Here is a 20,604-nt window from a genome sequence, read left to right on the forward strand (position 1 = left end):
TACCTTGTGAAGTCTGTCATCTCCATCATAATCATACACATCTTCTTGGCCAGAACAATGATATCATTGCTGGTATCATCCCATATCTCAATCTCAGCATCCAGTTTACTCTTTACTTTCTTGAAATCAGCAACTTGCTCAGCAATCTTTTCCTTTTCTGCCTCAGGCAATTGAGTCATCTTAGCCTAAAACATGTGATAAGTAGATTTATAATCATTCTACTATGTCAAAAAGCATTTTAGGAAGAAGTGGTCATTACAGATTATTCTTAAACTAGCTCATTTAAAAAGGGATGTGTCATAGTTTTTTAAGTCATATAATCAAAACTTTCCAGGCTTAATTTTTCACATGAAAAAGCTATTAAATTTATAAATGTTTACTCTAGAACTACAATTTAAATTTGATAATAACAATGTATAATTTGGTATCTGACATATTTAATTCTATTCCTTAATATAAATGTAAGACTTCTCAAATTTCTAATGCAACACATTTTTAAATTAACTCAAGCTTAATATAATGTATTTCATGTATTAGAAAAGCATATACTTTATTTAATTATACCACAATATGCTTCAAAAGGTAGAAGTATAGCAAAACTATCTTGAAATGTCTTTTGACATTATAATGTCTATTTATACATGTATGTATATACATTCAGACAGATCTTTACACAAACACTGAATATATATTGGTAATCAGTAATAGTATACATTTATAAATCATATATAAATAATTTTAAGCGCATGTTAAAAATCATAAGGATATATTCGTGTACTTTGTACATACAAACACATTCAAGTGTGTATGTGTATATAAATTATTTTGAGGGAAGAGTAAAAATGTTACAGGCAGGGTTTATTAAGGCAACCCTCACTAATTAGCACCCTGAATTCTGAAGTGCTCTTCTCCCATGCACAGTAAACTTGCTGTGTTGGCTTAGTACTATTCTTTGGATATGTCAAATTTTGAACAGCATGCAACTTTCATTTTCCACTTGCAGTTTGAATGTGGGAAGGGTAGGAGAACCATCTAAGCCACCATATTCACAGCATTATCATCTGGGACCTATAACTTTTTGTCAAGTAGAGGATCTTGAAGTCAAAATGATTTTGTAGTAACAAGGCCATAAAATGCAGTAGTCTGTGCAATCATAGTCTCATCAAAAATCCATGTATATTCTAATAGAATGAGTACTTGGGCTTCCGATTGAGCAGTTAAAAACGATAAATCATTTAAGTAGATTTTTACTTATTAGATCTTTCACAGAGAATACGTGAGGCCTACAGTGCCAATATATTTCCAGATGCTGGTATCTAGGATATGGATATATAGGGAAAATACGGAAAATCATCTGAAAGAGCTTTGAAATATCCTGGGCACTAGGATCAAAGTGGTTGAAATACACTTTCTTAAGTCAATAGTATACAAGGGCAAAAAAGCTTAAATATATGAATGAAGGAATTACAAGAATGGTCAACGGAAAATCCAACAAAAAAATGAAAATTAAAGAGCCAATATCAAGTATCTGTCATTTATTATCTATTTATTATAAGACTAATTCAGCGTCTAAATATAACTTGGTGTCTGTGAAATCTCAGCATTAATTATCCATGCTTCAGTTCTAACTTAGTCATGAAAACAAACTATGAGGCTTTAGAAATTGAAGCTTTTTCTAAATTCCCTAGCATAATGTTTGACACATAGTGAATGTTCATTTCAGTAAATGATGGCTATTTCCTATCCAGTAGGAGAATTATCAAAATGTATTCCCATATCTATCACTTAGAACGTTCATTTTTTGCATTATTTCATTTGAAGAATTAAATTAAGCTATGAAAATAGGCTTTTAACTGATGAGTTATACAGGTGCCTCTTCCTTAGAATCTGAATCTTTTGTAGTTTTCTTTCTCAGGCAATGTGGCCTATTAAAAGAAAAGCAACTTTAACTGCTGCTGGCATATAGTAAAGCACATAGACGAAGACACAGTTCACTTAGGTCTAAAATCAATAGTATGCAAGCACATTAAGTAAATTATAAGCTACTAACTCATTAAACTAGCTCAAAAATCGAAATTAATTTTCACCATCTTGACTACTGGTCATTGCCATTCTTTCCATTTTCATTAAAAAAAGTGTTTAAACTTTCAAATAATAATAGATGTAGGTAGATTCAACTGGAACTTCTTTGTACAGTCTTTGTCTCATAAGTAATAAATCCATGAATAGGGATCTAATAAATACTTTTGAAGTATACACTGGAATATCATGGAAAATTATTCAATATCCTCATTAAGAAAAATTGAAACTATTCAAGAGGTGATCTTGTTAAGTGTATTTTAAGTTCTGTTCCTTGGAATGCTACTGATTTCCAATATGTCCTTAAGGAAGTCCCTGAACCCTCTTGGCTAAGTTTCTCCAGACATAAAATGACAGTAACTGCAGCTGCTGCCCACCTGCCATGCAGGGACCAGAGTGGATTATTGGATAGCACTGAGTCTGACCCTGTCACGCACAGGAATCTCATCGGTTGCACTCGATTTCCTTAATAACATCTCAACTCACATAGTGAATTATAATCACCAGATGTTTACTTCACAGAGGATAAGGGCCAAAAGTTGGGTGATAGTTTACAAAATTGAAAGTTCTAGTGAATTTTCTCTCTCCCACAGGAGGAGCAACATCAAAAAAGCATTAAATGACTGACTGACACCTTTACTGAAGATTTTTAGTGTTTCTGTGAAGGATTTATTATTTACTATTAATCAATTTGAATCACTATGGACATTTCAAAATAGGACTTAAGAGAACACTTCATATTTAAGAATTCTGAGCAAAAATTCCTTATTGGATAGTTGTGTGAAGGATAAGCAAAGAAACAAAGCTTAACACAAATCAGCTAAGTAAGTGGGGGTTCTGATGTTATTGCTGGCTGGTGATATGTCTCCACTTGTGCTCATGTCTATAGAGTAGAACTGTGATGTAAATAGCTATCAAGGGCTTTTTGAATCATTGCCATACAAATGATACTATATTGTGTGTCAACTGATTCTTGGAATCTGTTGCCAAAGATAAAAATAGCTAACATTTAGATATGCCAGACACTCTTCCAGGCACCTTATGTATGATTTAACTTCACTATTCATAGCAGCCCGATGAGGTAATTATACTATTATACTAATTTTAATAGATTAGGACACTGAGTGTCTCAAAGGTTAAGATATTAACTCAAGATTATAGAGTTAGTAAGTAGTAGAGCCGGTATGGAAACTTAGAAATTCTGACCCTAGAATTTTTGTCCTATTACTATGCCAACAAATATAAGCAATATATCACCCACAATATATCAAAATATTCCCATTCTACTGGATGGTATTTCTCTGTCACCTTCTACTTTTGAATGCACTTATTCTCCAAAATATAGTCACATATTTTCTAGAGTCTGGTTGCTCATCTGTAAACTAGAGACAATGATATTCACCTCATAGGTTGTGTTAGAGATCAAATGAATGAATGTGTATGAAGCACTTTTTTATTTTCTTTAGTTGTCTTTAAACGTCAGCTGTTAACTTACAATAACAGACTCACTCAGTTCTTCACTCAGTTCTGAGTGACCCTCAGAATTCTATTTCTAACATTATCCTCCTTTTTCAACAAACTTTGCATTCTCCCATTATTGTATTAGGCATTTTTATACACATTTATATATATATATTGTATTTTCAAGTCTATACCTAAGTATATATTGCCTAAGCATATATTGCCTAAGTATTGCCTAAGTATAATGTCTAAGTACATACTTGAAATATATATATATATAAATATAAATAGATATATCTATAAATATATAGAAATATATATATTTGTCTACTTCTATCCCTATCTCTCTCTCTCTACACACTTATATATAATATATGACATATATATAATTTATAATTTTAGCTCTAAAGCAGGGGTTAGCAGAATTTTTCTGTAAAGGGTAAGATAGTAGATAATTTATGCTTTTCAGGACATACCATACCACTCTATCACAATACTCACATCTGCTGCTCTTGTAATGCAAGAGCAGCCATAGAAAACATGCAAACAAATGAGTGTGGCTGTGTTCCAAAAAACTGTATATGGACATTGAAACATCAATTTCATATAATTTTCATATGTCTTAAATATTATTCTGATTACACCTATTCTGATTTTTTTTTTCAATCACTTAAAGATGTGAAAACCATTCCCATTCATGGGCTGTACAAAGATAGTTGACAGACCAGACTTAACTGTAGTTTGCCAACATTTGTCAAATCTTTTATCCTCTTGATTTTTGTGTTTCTCAGTAGTACTGCCTGCCATTTAGTCTTGAATCTCTTTAAAAAAAAATTATTCCCTCTCTTTATGTATCCTATTCTGTTAGGCAGAAATTTGATCCATTTTATCTCTAGTATTTGATCACACTGTCTCCTTGTCTGTATTCCCAGTACTACTCTATAAGTTCAGGTCAATTTTCTCTTTCATTTTCAATCCTTTTGTCTTGTTATCACTTGATCCAATCTTTCTGATTTTTTTTTTTTTTATTTATGATAGTCACACACAGAGAGAGAGAGAGAGAGAGACAGAGAGACAGAGAGGCAGAGACACAGGCAGAGGGAGAAGCAGGCTCCATGCACCGGGAGCCCGAAGTGGGATTCGATCCCGGGTCTCCAGGATCGCGCCCTGGGCCAAAGGCAGGAGCTAAACCGCTGCACCACCCAGGGATCCCAATCTTTCTAATTTTAATAGAATTGTGCAACTCTTCAGCTAAAGACAACGGCTGCCATGTCTCCTTACTGAATAAAGAATGTTAATTCCTCAAATACTACCCTTGAATATGTTTAACTAAAGTAGAAAATTCACATAGAAAAATGCCCAAATCATAAAGGTACAACTGAAACTATTTATACAAACTGAGTGTATCCTCATACCTAGCACCCAAATCAAGAAACCAAAGGTTTGCCAGCACTCCTATAGCCACCCTGGGACCTATTCTAGTCACTATCTCCCAAGAACCACCACTTTACTGATTTTAAAAACTATAGATTTTCCTGTTTTTGAACCTTATAAAAATGAAATGATGGTATATGTACTCTTGTATCTGGCTTTTTATGTCCAAATTTATATATTTGAAGTACATCTATCATGTTGCATGGAGTTATGGTATGCTTATTCTTGTCACTCTACACACATAGAATTCAATTTGCAAATATACACCATTTATTTCAATGTACCTATTAACGATCTTTTGGAAAATATTCCATTTTTGGCTGTTATGAATAGTGAATATTCTTGTATTTTTCTTTTGGTGCACATATGGGTTAATTTTTCTTGATTATATACCTAGGAGTAAAATTACTGGGTCTCAGGGGCCACCATAACCTTTGCCCCTAAAACGACTGCTTTTCAATGACATTTTATCTTCCTCTCATACACTGTGTCTTCAAGCTAAACTAAACTATTTGCTATTGCAAGTAAATCTCTTGAGATATTGTCCATTAATTATTTTGCTCATCTTTCCTCTACCCATCTTTGTTGCTCCAAACTTAATTCTATTTTCAAGCCAAATTTATATATCCTTTTTCTCCAGCTATATATAATTATTCTTTTAAAAATTTCAGAACATGGGGGCGCCTGGGTGGGCTAGTGGTTAAGCATCTGCCTTTGGTCAGGTCATGGTCCTGGGATCCTGGCATCAAGTCCCGCATGGGGATCCCAGAGGGAGCCTGCTTCTCCCTCTGCCTATGTCTCTGACTTTCTCTGTGTGCCTCTCATGAATAAATAAATAAAATGCAAAAAAGAATTCATACATGTTATTAGTTCTCCTTTCAAGATATTCATATCATTCTCTCTTGTAGCCTAATTATTTGTGAATATATATATATATATATATATATATATATATATATATATATTCTTACTTTCTAGAGGAAAGGTCTTTGAAAGCAGAACCACCTTTCAGAATAATAGTGCTCTCTCTCTCTCGCTCTCTCTCTCTCTCATACATACACACGTATATGTTTATTTGTGTCTTATTGGTCTCCATCCCCTACAATATAAGTTCTGAAAGTAGGACATACATACGATAAATGCTTAGAGTCAATAGAAATAGGAGAGAGAGAAAGAATAGGCTTGTAGGATCAAAATTTTATAGCATTGATCTTGCATTTTCTTTGTTATTCACATTTACACACTTTCCAAGCTTCTGTCTCTGCAAGGTAGAAATTAATTTCCCCCATACATTTTTCCTGTCCACTCTCAAAATTGGGTCCTCATTATGTAACCTAAGGTTGTATTGACCACACAATTGATCTTACCTTCTTTTCATCTGCTGTTTCATTATGATCATTACTACTACTTAAAATATTAATATGCTTACATTATTTCTTAAACACTTTCCATGACTTCCATTATCTCTTTAAAAAGACAAAAATAAAAAGTTGCAGCAATAAGAAAAACGCAAAAAAAGTTGTCATATGGACCTCGGTCCAAGCTCCCCCTCTGTCAAGTACTAGCTTTGTAGTGAGGAACTTAAGCATCCTCAAACCTAATTTTACTACATGTTAAAATGATGATAAACTTATTACAGGTTTTCTGACAATTAGAATTATATCTGTAAGTAATGATGCTGGATTATATTAGAGACTTAATAAATGGCACTTAGGACTGATGCCTTCACCTGGTTTCTAAAACTTTCACAATATTGTAGGGAAGGACAGTTAAAAATATTCACCTAGCTACCTCACAGAGCTTAGGCAGGAACCAAGCAAATTCTATCGAGTAAATACATGCCATAAGCAACAAACCATATAGAAATATAAAGTCATTATAATAAGTCTTTCTTATTCTCAGAAGTTCCAGAATCCAAATTGCTTATTTTACAGATAAGGAAACTGAGTCCCAGGAAAGAGAAATGACTTGAAAAATAGTATCCAGCTGGTTAGTGGCAGATTTGGTCTGTAAATCCATGTGTTGCCATTCTTACCTCCAGAGTTTATCAAATTTAATAGTGTGTGTGTGTGTGCGTGCGTGTGTGTGTGTTTGATAAGCCCAAAGGCATTTGGGGAATGGGTGTGTTTTAATATATAAGAAATATAAATAGTATAACATTTTCCTGGAGTTTAGAAAATCTGAACTGCTGCTGGCAGAAATGTAACTTCATTAAAATTTGGAGAACAAATTCATGAAAAATGTTTATGCATTGATATTTTCAGCATACTAAATTGTAATTTCAAACAGATTCCTGAGAATTCATTAAGAAAAGTTTTCCATCATATTTTAAAATGATTTTTAGGAACTGGAATTGGACTTTGCTTTAAGGAGTGATACACATTTTTATATTTTTATGTATAGTCTTTTAAATCAAATTTATGGATATGTTAGCTCTTAAAAGCTCTCAATTTCCTCATCTGTCGAAAAATAATACTTTTGAAACCTCATGAGTTATACTCACAGATCCCTTAGGTATAAAACTATTTCATTTTATTATAAAACTTTATAGGATTCAGGGGCTGGGTCAAAATAGTTAACTATTATATTACCAGTGTTACTTAATTGATTATGTTCTAAAGATAATAAGAATAGAGACAATTAACATTTATTTATGCTTCTTCTATGCCAGTCACTTTGCTCAACAGTTTTGAAAAGTTATCCTACTTACCTAATATTAAGGTAGATATTACTAATAATCTACCTTTAACAACCATGGAAATCAGGCCTATAGGGAACATATGCCTGTCTCCTATAAATGAAACCCTCCCCAATGTTTTCTTTCTTTTTTTGATCATATCTCTCTATTATTTATAGTTTCATCTGCAAGGCAGTTTTTAGCACTAGGGTATATTCTATTTTGAAAAATATATTAATATTTATTTGTGAATCCAATATGTGTCCTTGTTCTAGGAAAACATAAATGCTGTTTTGGGAGTCAACTTGGTATTAGACAACATTAGGAAGTGATTGTTAATTTTCTTCAGATGTTGCAAATTACTTTGAAGCAGTTCAGGAAAAAACACACACACACACAAATATGGCTCTGGCAGTATGTTGAAACTGGTAAGTCTAGGGGATGCCTGGGTAGCTCTGCCCATTAAAGCGTCTGACTCTTGGTTTCAGCTCAGGTCATGATCTTATGAGTTGTGAGGTTGATCCTCAAGCCAAGTCCCACCTTGACCTCTGTACTCAGCAGGGAGCAGCTTGAAGATACACGCCCCCCCCCCCCCCCCCGCCACCTTGTCCCATTCTCTCTCTCCCTCTCTCTCATTCTCTCTCTACTCTCAAATAAATAAATAAATAAATCTTCTTTAAAAAGCTGCTATATCCAGGTCCTGGGAATATGAGTGAATGTTGTACTAGTATGCTTAAGTTTTTCTGAATATTTAATTTTTTTCCAAATAAAAAAAACAATGAGAAAATAAATGATATTGCCTATGTTCTGGTTTTGTGGAGGCATTAGAGATTTTATAAGCCAGACAGTCTACTCTCTTATCCCAAAACGCCATTCTATGTGCCACATCCCTTACCAGTCAGTGACAGACGCTTCTGCTTCTCCTTAGACATACCTGAAGGTTCAATGCTGGGTTCTTCGGGAGTAAGAGATAAACTAGTCCAGGCAAATCTTACCAGTAAAAACTAAAACAATGAATGAGCTTCATGACCTGCAAAAGTAATCCTCACGCAGATAAGTGTGGCTGAAGACCCATAGGAAATAACTTCAGTGAAGATCTTAGTGTGTAGAATTATAATTGAAATGTAAATAAGTGTTGCTATAGGATAAGCCTTTCTCTAAAAATAAAGTTGTTAACTAAAGGTGGTGATCTGCATGGAGCTTCAAAAAAGTGGTGCTGGTGGGAAGAGGTATCAAAAACCTAACATGAATATCCCAATTATTTTGACAGATGTGATCATAGTATGGCTATGTATTTCTTACAATATATATATTAGCTGTAGGTTTAATACCAAGCCTTTAAAATCTTTCCTCTGGTTTCTCACCAAAGCAGGTGGGTTATTATAATTTGTCTTCCAAAACAGACAATCTCAAAGGAAAGAACATACTTTAACAAGTTTATATAAGTATTCCGATTTAAATGGTTCTGTATATTTACCTTTTTTAAAATTTAAATGTTACAAAGACTTAAATGAATCTAAATTCAATTGCATTGTGTTTTCTTTAGATTATCATTCCAGGTTTTAAAAATATTTTTGTCTTAGTTGCTGCCAAGAATAACAATACAAAAATCCTCATGTTTCAAAACTACATAGTTTTGTAAAAAAAGAAATAATTCAGTAAGTAATATTGTAAAGGCTGTGAGAAACAAGTTCTAGGAGCCTATTCATTCTATTCATAAGAGTACTCCCTTAGGATGTGACTTAGTGCCTAATAATTTTTACTTTGCACACAATGTAAGTTTGGTTACCTGAATTCCACGTCCCTGTTTACAGTAAATTGGAAGTAGACAAAAGATGTGCTAGTCTAATACCAAGGAAAGGAAAGAATCTATCAAGGAGAAGACAGAAAGCCCAGATAATTGGGGGCCTTTCAGTCTATGACTGTTCCCCTGCTCATCACACCTCTCTCCTATCACCGTATTACAGCAAAGTGCAATAATGTTTGGTCATAATATAGATAATGAATCATCTACACATCATCATTCAGCATTTACTGATTTTCTACTGCTTGGTAGAGTTACATGGCATTGTTCTTGCTCTCAAGGAGCTTAAAATCTCCCAGTGTAGAAAATATCAAATTATAATTATTACATTTTTTTAAGATTTTATTTATTTATTCATGAGAGACAGAGAGAGAGAGGCAGAGACATGGGCAGAGGGAGAAGCAGGCTCTATGCAGGGAGCCTGACGTGGGACTTGATCCCGGGGCTCCAGGATCAGGCCCTGGGCCGAAGGCAGGCGCTAAACCACTGAGCAGATCCCCCTAATTATTACATTTTGATTGGTAAATTAGCATGCATGGAATATAATTTGAAAACCAACTCCAGTAATTATTTTTAAGTTTAAAAAATGTATATTTTGGTCCAAAATAAGTTGTCATATAAGAGTTCTAGAAAGTCAACTGTCTTACTAAATATGAATTTCATATATCATTGATGGTGTGACATTTAGTGTTCATTTATAACTATTTAAAATATTTTATTAAAGAGAAAACCTTGGCAAGATATATGAAGTTTACCACAAAAGCAGGTATAATTTGAAAAATAACTGCATCTCACCTGTTTCTTTGTTTAGTTTCTTCTTAATTTTAATATGTAATAAATATAATTTTATAACATGGATGTGTATTTTATGTGTAACTGAATATAAAGATAACAGGTTTCCCTTCGAATAGTTTATGTGAATTTAAACACTTTATCTTTCTAAAAATATTTTCCATGATAAAATAACAATCTTAGGAATGTGGTATAGAATTTAAATATTCATGACATTTGCCTATTATGCATATATATATTATTATGATTTAATATATAATGTAATAAATTACAATTTAACAATAGTACCATGATTGATATTTTATATCAATATGCTGATAATAACTGTCATTACATATATATGGCAAAAAAGATTGAAAAGACTGTTCTCATTAGATTATTATTAGTTGAATATGGATTATGTTGTCCCTAAAGAAAAGTAAAGAGTTATAATTTTGTAGAATATATTTATCTATCTATCACTTGCTAGGTATTTTAAAAAGTAAATATGGGCTTATGTGTGTGTCATTTCCACAAATGTCTTTGCCACGAAATCCACAATTATTATTTTTGGTGACTATTTTACCAGGTAATTATCCATGTTTCTGTTCACTTGTGATCTAAGACCCACAGTTGACTTAAATTTTCATATTTTAAAATATAAAGAAAATTGAGCCAAGTTTCTTATCATACAGCTTTTAGAATCTCAAACTCCCTCCCACAGGAGCTTTGTAAATTTCTGAGAGTTTATATTCCCACAGGTGTCATTTTTGCTCTGTGTTTTTTGCTTCCCTGATCTATTTTTTTCTGTGGAGACTAACTTCCTCTGACTGTCCCTTTCTCCCTCTCTTGTAGTGACTTAACATTTTTAAACTCTTTACAAGTCATCCACAAACATAATTCATGTGTATGTAACAATCTGTGCAAGTGTTTCGGGGTTGACATAAGAACTCTACAAGGCAGGAATGTAAATAACTTAAAATTATAATTTATCTATTTTTCATCTGATGATATAGAAAGTTAGAGAAAGCACTGCTCCCCCATTGAAGACAACAAGTCACAAAATCTAAAAGTTTATGACTTTTCTTTAACCCATCAGAGGTGTCAATAAAGATTGCATTGGACAAGTTAAACATGCAAAGAAAATTTTTATAAAAGGCTACTGTAATAGGAGAGAGAGTTTGAACTCAACTCTGCTGAAACAAAGGTCTGAGTTTTTAAGTACTGAGGCATATTTGTAGTAAAGTACTGGGTGACATTAGGGAGAGGTTGATTACTGTGATTAAATCATCTGCGTGTGCTAATGGCACTTATTAATAGAAACTGGTAGATAGAGGCACTGTCTTTCTTCATTATTATTATACTCCAAAGGGGTGACTCCCAGGTCCTTAAGAGTATTACTGAGTTGTAAACCTGGCAAGAGGCTGGGAGAATATTTACATCTAAAAGGGGCACAGAAAGAACTTAAAACTGCAAAAAATAAATGCTCTAGGGACACCTGGGTGTCTCAGCGGTTGAGCATCTGCCTTTGGCTCAGGGCATGATCCCGCAGTCTCGGGATTGAGTCCCACATTGGGCTCCCTGGATGGAGCCTGCTTCTCCCTCTTCCTATGTGTGCCTCTCTCTGTGTGTCTCTCATGAATAAATAAATAAAATATTTTTAAAAATTGAAATGAGCCTTGGTGTCCATCGAAAGATGAATGGATAAAGGAGATGTGGTTTATGTATATAATGGAATATTACTCAGCTATTAGAAACGACAAATACCCACCATTTGCTTCGATGTGGATGGAACTGGAGGGTATTATGCTGAGTGAAATAAGTCAATCAGAGAAGGACAAACATTATATGGTCTCATTCATTTGGGAAATATAAAAAATAATGACAGGGAATAAAGGGGAAAGGAGGAAAAATGAGTGGGAAATATCAGAAAGGGAGACAGAATATGAGAGACTCCTAACTCTGGGAAACAAACTAGGGGTGGGGGGAGGGGAGGTGGGCGAGGGGTGGGAGTTACTGGGTGACAGGCACTGAGGGGGCACTTGATGGGATGAGCACTGGGTGTTATTCTATATGTTGGCAAATTGAACACCAATAAAAGATAAACTTACAAAAAAAGAAATTAGATTTGAATAGTCTTAAACCATTTTATCCAAGATATTAATTACAAAGAAAAAATAATAGTAACTTTACAATGGTTAAAAACCAGCAAGCAACCAATAGTTTAACCAAGTGACAAAGGCCAACATCACTAGAAATGTGACCCTATAACATCATTTTTTTTTGACCCTTTAACATTTTGATGGGCTGAAGACACATGAATTCCATGGTATCCCCTCTGAAAATGTATAACCTTAAAATAATGAGAAAAACATAAGACAAATTTAAATCAAGGGACATTCCATAAAATTCCTGATAGTCTTCAAAAGAATCAAGGTCATGAAAGAAAGGCAAGGAAAGATAAGGAATTGTTATACTCTATAGGAGACCAGGAAATATGACAAACTTAATACAATAGTGGATCCTTGCTTTAATCCTAGACCAGAAAAGAATGTTAGTGGAAAAATTGATGAAGTCTATAGTTTAGTTAGTAGTATAATACCAATGTTCACATTTCAGTTTTGATAAATAGACCTTAGTTATGCTAGATGTCAACATTAGGAGAAACTTGGTGAAACATATATGGAAAATTCTCTGTGCTATAATTGCGAATTTTCTATAATTTCTCTTAACTAACCATATCTAGCTAACATGAGACTGGATTATATAACATATTAGACAAAATGTTAGAGACAAAAAATGGTAGTTAGATGCAGAGAAATATGATCTTGGTAAAGAGGCATCTACTATTATTATTTACTCTCTATATTGCAGAAAGCATTTTAGCATCCCATACCTCCCAGGCACTCAACTGGACATTTTTGTGTCCAAATATAACCATAGGTAACCAAATCACAGACAGAAAAGATTTTTCTATTCCAGCTCCCTGAGCACCCACTTCTCCCACTGATTGACATTAGGAATGGTAGTGAGTCTTTAGAGGAGATAAATGTACCTTCCAAATGTGGCCTTACAGGCTCTAAAAGCGTGCCTGGTCCAAACATTACATAAAACACTGCACAACTAAAGACTACTCCCACATGAATAGATTTTCTATTACAATAGTATTAGTTTTAGATCCCCCCTATGGTCTACAATGCCTTGAAATTTACCAAAAACTAGTAAATGACTTCTAAAATTCTAGATTACCTGTAAAAATACAGTCATACTTAGAAAGTAAATACATGGAATCTGCTCAAAGTGTAGTGCCCAGTAGTTGTTTCCTAAATAAACATTTTTCTCAATAGAATTTTTGGAATTAATAAAAAAAGTCATTCTTAGAAAAAGAATTCCAACCCATCTCGATGAGTTCAATATATTTTATTTGTAAATACATTGCATATTTCCATTTTCTCTAAGCCTCCTAAGCTACAGATTAAGTTAATGAATCTCCAAGTAAATTCTGTTTTCCTGGAGACAGTATTTTGTATGTTAACTAACTGGAAGTTAAATGAAAATTTGAAGAAGAAAATAAATAATATATAAATAAATTTCAGACAATTTGTAACATGCAAATTTCAAACGCATGTTTCAATGTTGTGTACCTAGCACCTATCTATCTACTTACATGTATTTACTTATTTAAGATGATGTATAGCAATCCAACTAAGCTTCCTTGGAATCTCACAAATAAGAATACTGGGCACTAATTAGGAGTTGGTCCTCAGAGGCTGAGACGTTCTGGATGTTGCCGACAAGATATGAATCGTCAAGATTTCTTCCAATGGAAAATAGTTAAGCCTTCCTTGTCAATTTACAAAGTGAAGCAACGTGTGAAAAATCAACACTGAAGAATTTATAAAAGAATATTTCAAACTAGCTCTTCTTTCCAAGATTGAGCCTTATGATCTTTCAAAAGAACACAGATACACATATTTTAAAAAGATCTGCCAAACATGAATGAAAAGAGATATTCACTTCAAAATTTTGACGTATTTTATTCAATTATTAGTAAAATGAATATGTTGGGGATAAATAAATCACTAGGGAAAATAAATGAGAAAGGGGCATATGGATAAAGTGGTAGGAAGAGGAAATGCTACCTGATAGAGAAGCACTGAGATGGATTTCTCTCATTCACTTGCTGGCCTACTTTGAACAAACCATTTTAGTCTCATCATGAGTTTTCGGTATAGCAAACTGAGACTTGATGTATGTTGGTATAATTTAACCAGTTATCATCCAGTCATTTGGACCATAGTAATTTTCAAAGTGCAATTCAACTACACCTGGAATTGATTATAGCTTATTGGTGTGGAGTTAATAATGTGGTATTTTGAATAATTTGTTTCCTTATTTATAGCATAACATTATTTCTGCATTTCCTAGTTTATTTTTTTATTTTATGATAAAAAAAGAGAAAACACAGAAGAGTGTTCCCAGAGAGTCACAATATATGTATGTTATTCTAATGATTCAAACAGTTCTAAAGAGTTCAAGTGCAAAAAAAACCCAGCTCATTTTTATATATTTAAGCTCATCATAACACTGACTATAGAATTCATAATTCTTCAAACAAATATCACAAGGCTTGATATATTCTGAAATCTACCACTAAATTACCTGTCAGATCTCAATTAAAGGACTCTTCCTTCCATATGCGATGCAGGCAATTTAATTCCTTTTATGCAATTCCAAAGAAATTATTTTATATGGATATTTATGTTAAAATCTGGTACAATTACTGTCTGAGATTCAAAACGTGTAAAACATTCCTTTGCTGCTGTACCCAGGAAAACGCAGGGTTACCAGTAACACCTATCCCCTATCAGCAGCACTAACAATCCACTAAATGTGTATAAATTAAATCCATATGGTCAGAACACATACTGAAATTAAATAAACAAAATGTAATTCTTCTTGTCTTCTGAATGTGAATTTGGAGAGGCAAACATCTGGATTAGAAAGGCACTTAGCATTATAGAAGGTTTTTCCACATAAAATTCCATTCATGAACCAGAAATGAGACTCTGCTCAAGAGGCAGCATCTGACACATGAGCTTAACTTAGCACTGAGGATATAGAGAAAGCCGTGCTCATGGATAAACACAAACATAATAAAATTAGGGCCTCGATGAGTGAAGCTTTCCAAGGTAAAACTCCAGGGTGTTTGGAGGAACCTTTCAGAAAGATATATACCATGTCTATTGCAGTCTCAACACAAACAGCTCACAAAGAAAAATCTATAGTAATTAGAAACATTTTCAAAGTAAAAGATGAGATAGAATGCTTTTTGCCAAAGGTACTTAAGGATGGGATTGCACAGGCCTGCAAAATTAAAAAGAAAAAATGAAGGATAAACATATGCGGCAAATTATTCTATTTTACCAAGTAGGGTCATAAAACACACAAACACCCTCCCACACACACATTCAAATAAACAAACGAAAAGGAGTGAGAAGAAAAACTTTAACACACACAAAAAAAAACTTATCAGCCAGCTCACTATCAATTAAAAAAAAAAGGAGAGTATTTTAATATAAAAATAATTAGGAAGGACCAAAAATGGCAAAGGACAAACTTTCCCAAGAAAGAATGGCTGGTATTGTGATTGGTTTCACCTCACCCCTACCCTCTCAGCACCACCTCATTGTTTGGCAGTTTCTTGGGATGATTTTTGTTGTCACAATTGGGAAGAACACGCTACTGAGTAGAAGTCAGAGATGCTGCTAAATATCCTACAGTGCACAGATAGCTCCCCACAACAAGGACTGTCTGATCCAAAATGTCAATAATATAACAGGTCTAATGTTTTGACCAAGGGTCTGCAGACACTGGCTCAAACTGATCCTCATGTGTTATCCAGGTTAAGGAGCTAGTGATATTGCCAGGGTAGGCAGTTAGTTACACATGAGCTGGGGACAAAGGTGGTGATAAGTAGCTGACACATTAGAAGCCTGAGGGCAGGACATTCTAACATTGGGGCTTTTACCATCCTGGCATTATGGCTTCCATTATCCTACGTCTGACAGACTAAACACCACAGGTGCAGAACTTGCATTCTCCAACTTCTGCTCCAGGGTAACCTGTAGCTTCATTATAATATATTTACATTGTGGTTTTGATGTCATCACCATCACCCTCACCCTCATCCCCATGGGGAAAGGTGACCATGACAATTCAAACAAGAACATTGTAGGATCCAAAACTCTTCTTTCCAATGGCAGGAGTGTCCCTTCGATGTTTGGAAACAACCTCACTCAGAGATGATGCTAGCTATGACCCATAACCAAACAGAGAAGACACTCCTAATCTCTATGTAGTTGCCATCTCTGGACCTGCTTGCTCTCTCATCTTGAGTGTACTGCCCTTAAGAAACTGCTTTGTGCTAACTATCTTCCTTTCTGGCTGTTTTAATTGAAGCACAGATCCTCAGGTAAATCTTTCATGGGGAATCCAAGAACCAAGACCATTCATACAATGCAGACTCTTCCACCAGTAACAGTATCTAGTGTGTTAGTTGTCATTTGACCTATATTTTTCCTTCAATCATTCTTAATAATAATTTAGCAACAGACCTGCAGTGGTGAAGTTCTACACTATCAATTTTGACCACACTGAAAAACTAATCACTAACCATAGTTCTAATACTTTGACACAGATTCCATGTGCTTATTGGCAGGGGAATGAATTTATAACCATGATTTTCTCTAGATAAACTATAGGTAGTTCTTTTTTTCCTAAAATTTATTTAAACCATGTGGGTATATAAAATTATGCATAAACTGTATATGGTATGATGGACTTCTTTCGTCTCTGGGCTTTCACACATAGTACTTGTGTATTGATAGAATATTGTTTTATACACCAAAGATTTGAAAGTGAAATTTCAATGGTTATCCTCGAATACTATGTATATATATGATTATATCTACAAATTATATATATTTCAAAAATGGATCATATCACATACACTATTCTGTTGTTTCTTATTTTTCAAACTCAATATAAAGTACTTAGATATCTGTAAAATAGAGCTTCACCACAATTTTAAATCTTTTATTTCATTGTATAGATCCAGTTTCATCTACTTACAAGTTTTCAATGATTATCAGGTATTTACCATTTATGTAGACAAATGGATAGATAGATAGATAGATAGATGATAGATAGATAGATAGATATTTGTGTTCATATATATGCATATATTTGTGCATATTGAGTAAGAAGTGATGGATACTTTTCTGTATCTTTGCAAATGTGTCTGGAGGAAAAATTATAGAAGACAAAGGAAGAATTTTAACAAAATAAATGCATAATTTTTAATTTCCCTTCAGTTTACCCAAATTAATATCCCCCAAAACTGTGTATAAGTGTACATTTTCCAAAAAACTTTTCTAACAATGGATATTAACAACCTTTTATTTTTGCAAATATGTTAAAAGATAGTATTTCAACACCTTTCATTTGCAATTCTGAGATATCTGATGACAGGGAGCAACTATGTACCTGTTCATTTTAAATATGCATGTTGGGGTGGCTTAATGGTTGAGCACGTGCCTTTAGCCCAGGTCATGATCCTGGGGTCCTGGGATGGAGTCCAGCATCAGGCTCCCCACAGTGAGCCTGCCTCTCCTTCTGTGTCTCTCTCTGTGTCTCTCATGAATAAATAAAAACAAAATCTTTTTAAAAAATAAGTAAATAAATAGCTTTTTTATGGCTATCCATTTCAGGTACTATGCCCATTTTTCTGTTGGTGGGAGGTAGGATGGAGGAAGTGGAGTCATTTTCTTTCTTAGTGATTGGTGAAAATCTGTTTATATATAAACACTTTCTTATATAAATTGTGATTATTAGCTCTCTAAATTGATGTCTTCTAACAATTTTTCAGACTTGATTTTGTGCTTTGTTTGTTTTGGTTTATTTTTTCATGTTCTCAGGAGTATAGTTTGCTTGCTTTTTCCTTTGTTTTTCTGCCTTTGGTATCATAGAGAGTCCTTTATTATCATAAGGTCACAAAAATAAATATTTACTCTTTTTATCTAGTACAGATTGTGTTATTCATGTTCTTCAGTTCATTGCACATTATCACTCCTGATAAATAGAGGGCTTTCCCTATCTCAACATAATCTCCCTTCCCTCCTTCTTTCATCCCTCCTTCCTTTTTTCCTTCTTCCCCTCTTCATTTCCCATTCTTCGTGCCTATTTCTCTATTCCTTCCCTGTAAATTAAAACACATTTTTTAAATGTGTTCTGGTTCACCTTGACTTAAAGGGCTTATACTAAACTCAGTGCACAATATATGAGTCCCTTATGATTAGATATTATTGCATTTTATAAATACTAAAATAAAGCTGACCATGTGTTAGGCATTTATTATGTTTCTATCACTGTACAGATCCTTTACATACATTCTTTCCAATTACAATACTTCAAGCTATGAATTAACTAAACTGATATATAAGGAATAACAATCTCAGAGACATAAATAAATTAGTAAAAGTCAACTAGTCTCTAACAAAAGTAGCCAGGATTTACCCCAGCAATGATGACTTTAAATCCAGGGCCCTTTTGTTTACCTCTTATTATCTCTTATAAAAATAGAAGCAAGGGCACCCGGGTGGCTTAGTGGTTGAGTGTTTGCCTTGGGCTCAGGTCGTGATCCCAGGATCCTGGGATCGAGTCCCTGCTTCCCCCTCTGCCTATATCTCTGTCCCTCTCTCCATGTCTCTTGTGAATAAATAAGTAAAATCTTAAAAAAAAAAAAAAGAAGCAAATAGAACTAAAGGAGCTCTGCATATTTTCAGAAACTATAACCTGGAAATGGAATCTCCATCACTCCATTTTATATAATTTTTTTTATTTTTTAAAATTTATTTATTTATTCATGAGAGATACAGACTGAGAAAGAGAGAGAGACAGAGACATAGGCAGAGGGAGAAGCAGGCTCCTTGTAGGGAGCCTGATGTGGGACTCGATCCCAGATCCTGGGACCACAACCCGAGCCGAAGGCAGGTACCAAACAGCTGAGCCACCCAGGCATCTCAATTTTATATAATTTTAAAATATTTTTAAAAAATTATTTTGAGGTAGATTCAATGCCCAGCATGGGGCTTGAATTAAAAAATTCAAAACCCCCTGAGATGAATAGTTAGAGCTCTACCAACTGAGCCAGGCAGGTACCCCCTCATTTTATATAATCTTAAGAAATTTTAGTAGCAGTAGTTCTTAACTTTGTCATTTCCTAATATAGTTTACAATCGCAAGCAAATGGATATGGATAACAGCTATAATAACAGCCCTAGTTCTACTTCCATTTAGCTCAATTTTAAAATGAATTTTCTTGCCATTTGGAATGAGATTTTAAGGTCAAATTTTTTTATCAGTCTTCATCCCCCATAAATACAGCACTTTTGCCAGGAGTATGCTCTGATTTTCTTCAAGCAGTCCTATAGAAAGCCTGGTCTGTAGGAAGGGTGGCTATGTTGTGCAGTGGAAGAGCAGGAGTACAAGCAGGTAGGTCAGGGGGCAGGAACATTTCAGGTCTGTTACTTCACACTATGTAATATTGGGTTCTTACATAACCATTGTGTTTCTCTCTATATATTTTTGAAGTGGGGATAGATAGTAATATGTTCCTCAAAGAGTATTTGCAGAACAATTTAAAAATTTAAAGTGCCTGCTATATATTAAGCATTGGGTAAATAATTCTTATGTTATTGCTGCTACTACTATTATTATTATTGTCCTTAGAGTAGGCAACTGTGATATGCCAGGATATATCCAGATACATTATGGATAAAAGACATAACTTCTGAAAATAAATTTTGAATTTTTTAAAGGTAGAAGTGTATTTTCTTGTCATTCTGACTCCTCCATGGAAGACTATGATAATTCCAAATTCCCCAAGAGTATGCTTTGGATGCCAACTCTATGATCATGGTGATCCAAGTAACATTTGTCTAATTTAAGGTATATAATTCCTTCTTGATTTACTAGGCTATAGAAAATGACATGCTTTTTCAAAGACACATATTTACACCAGAGGAATAGATATGTAATTTTAGTACAACAGGACATTGGAAGAGTTTAAAAATTGATATTATCAAACTCAATTTTAGTAATATGTAAAATTTTAAGTTCCAACAGGAAACTATAATCAGTGCTATTCACAGTTTTTTTTTTCAGATTTTATTTATTCACTCATGTGAGACACAGATAGAGAGGCAGAGACACAGGCAGAGGGAGAAGCAGGTTCCTCACGGGGACTCCAGGATCACGCCCTGAGCCAAAGGTGCTGAGCCACCCAGGCATCCAGCTATTTACAGTTTGAAAAAGA

The 20,604-nt window shown here is 34.0% G+C and overlaps 1 protein-coding gene across 6 annotated transcripts in view; it reads right to left on the reverse strand.

The window, feature by feature from the left end:
- CTNNA3 (catenin alpha 3) overlaps positions 1-20,604 on the reverse strand; it is a 1,674,060-nt gene that overhangs the window by 140,202 nt on the left and 1,513,254 nt on the right. For all 6 annotated transcript variants that reach the window (XM_072756138.1, XM_072756135.1, XM_072756140.1 and 3 more), the window contains one exon: positions 4-185. In XM_072756138.1, coding sequence (XP_072612239.1) covers positions 4-185 — 182 coding nt within the window. The remainder of the gene's footprint in view (positions 1-3; positions 186-20,604) is intronic.

The sequence above is a fragment of the Vulpes vulpes genome, chromosome 4 (assembly GCF_048418805.1).
Source record: "Vulpes vulpes isolate BD-2025 chromosome 4, VulVul3, whole genome shotgun sequence".
In the NCBI taxonomy this organism is placed as follows: Eukaryota; Metazoa; Chordata; class Mammalia; order Carnivora; family Canidae; genus Vulpes; species Vulpes vulpes.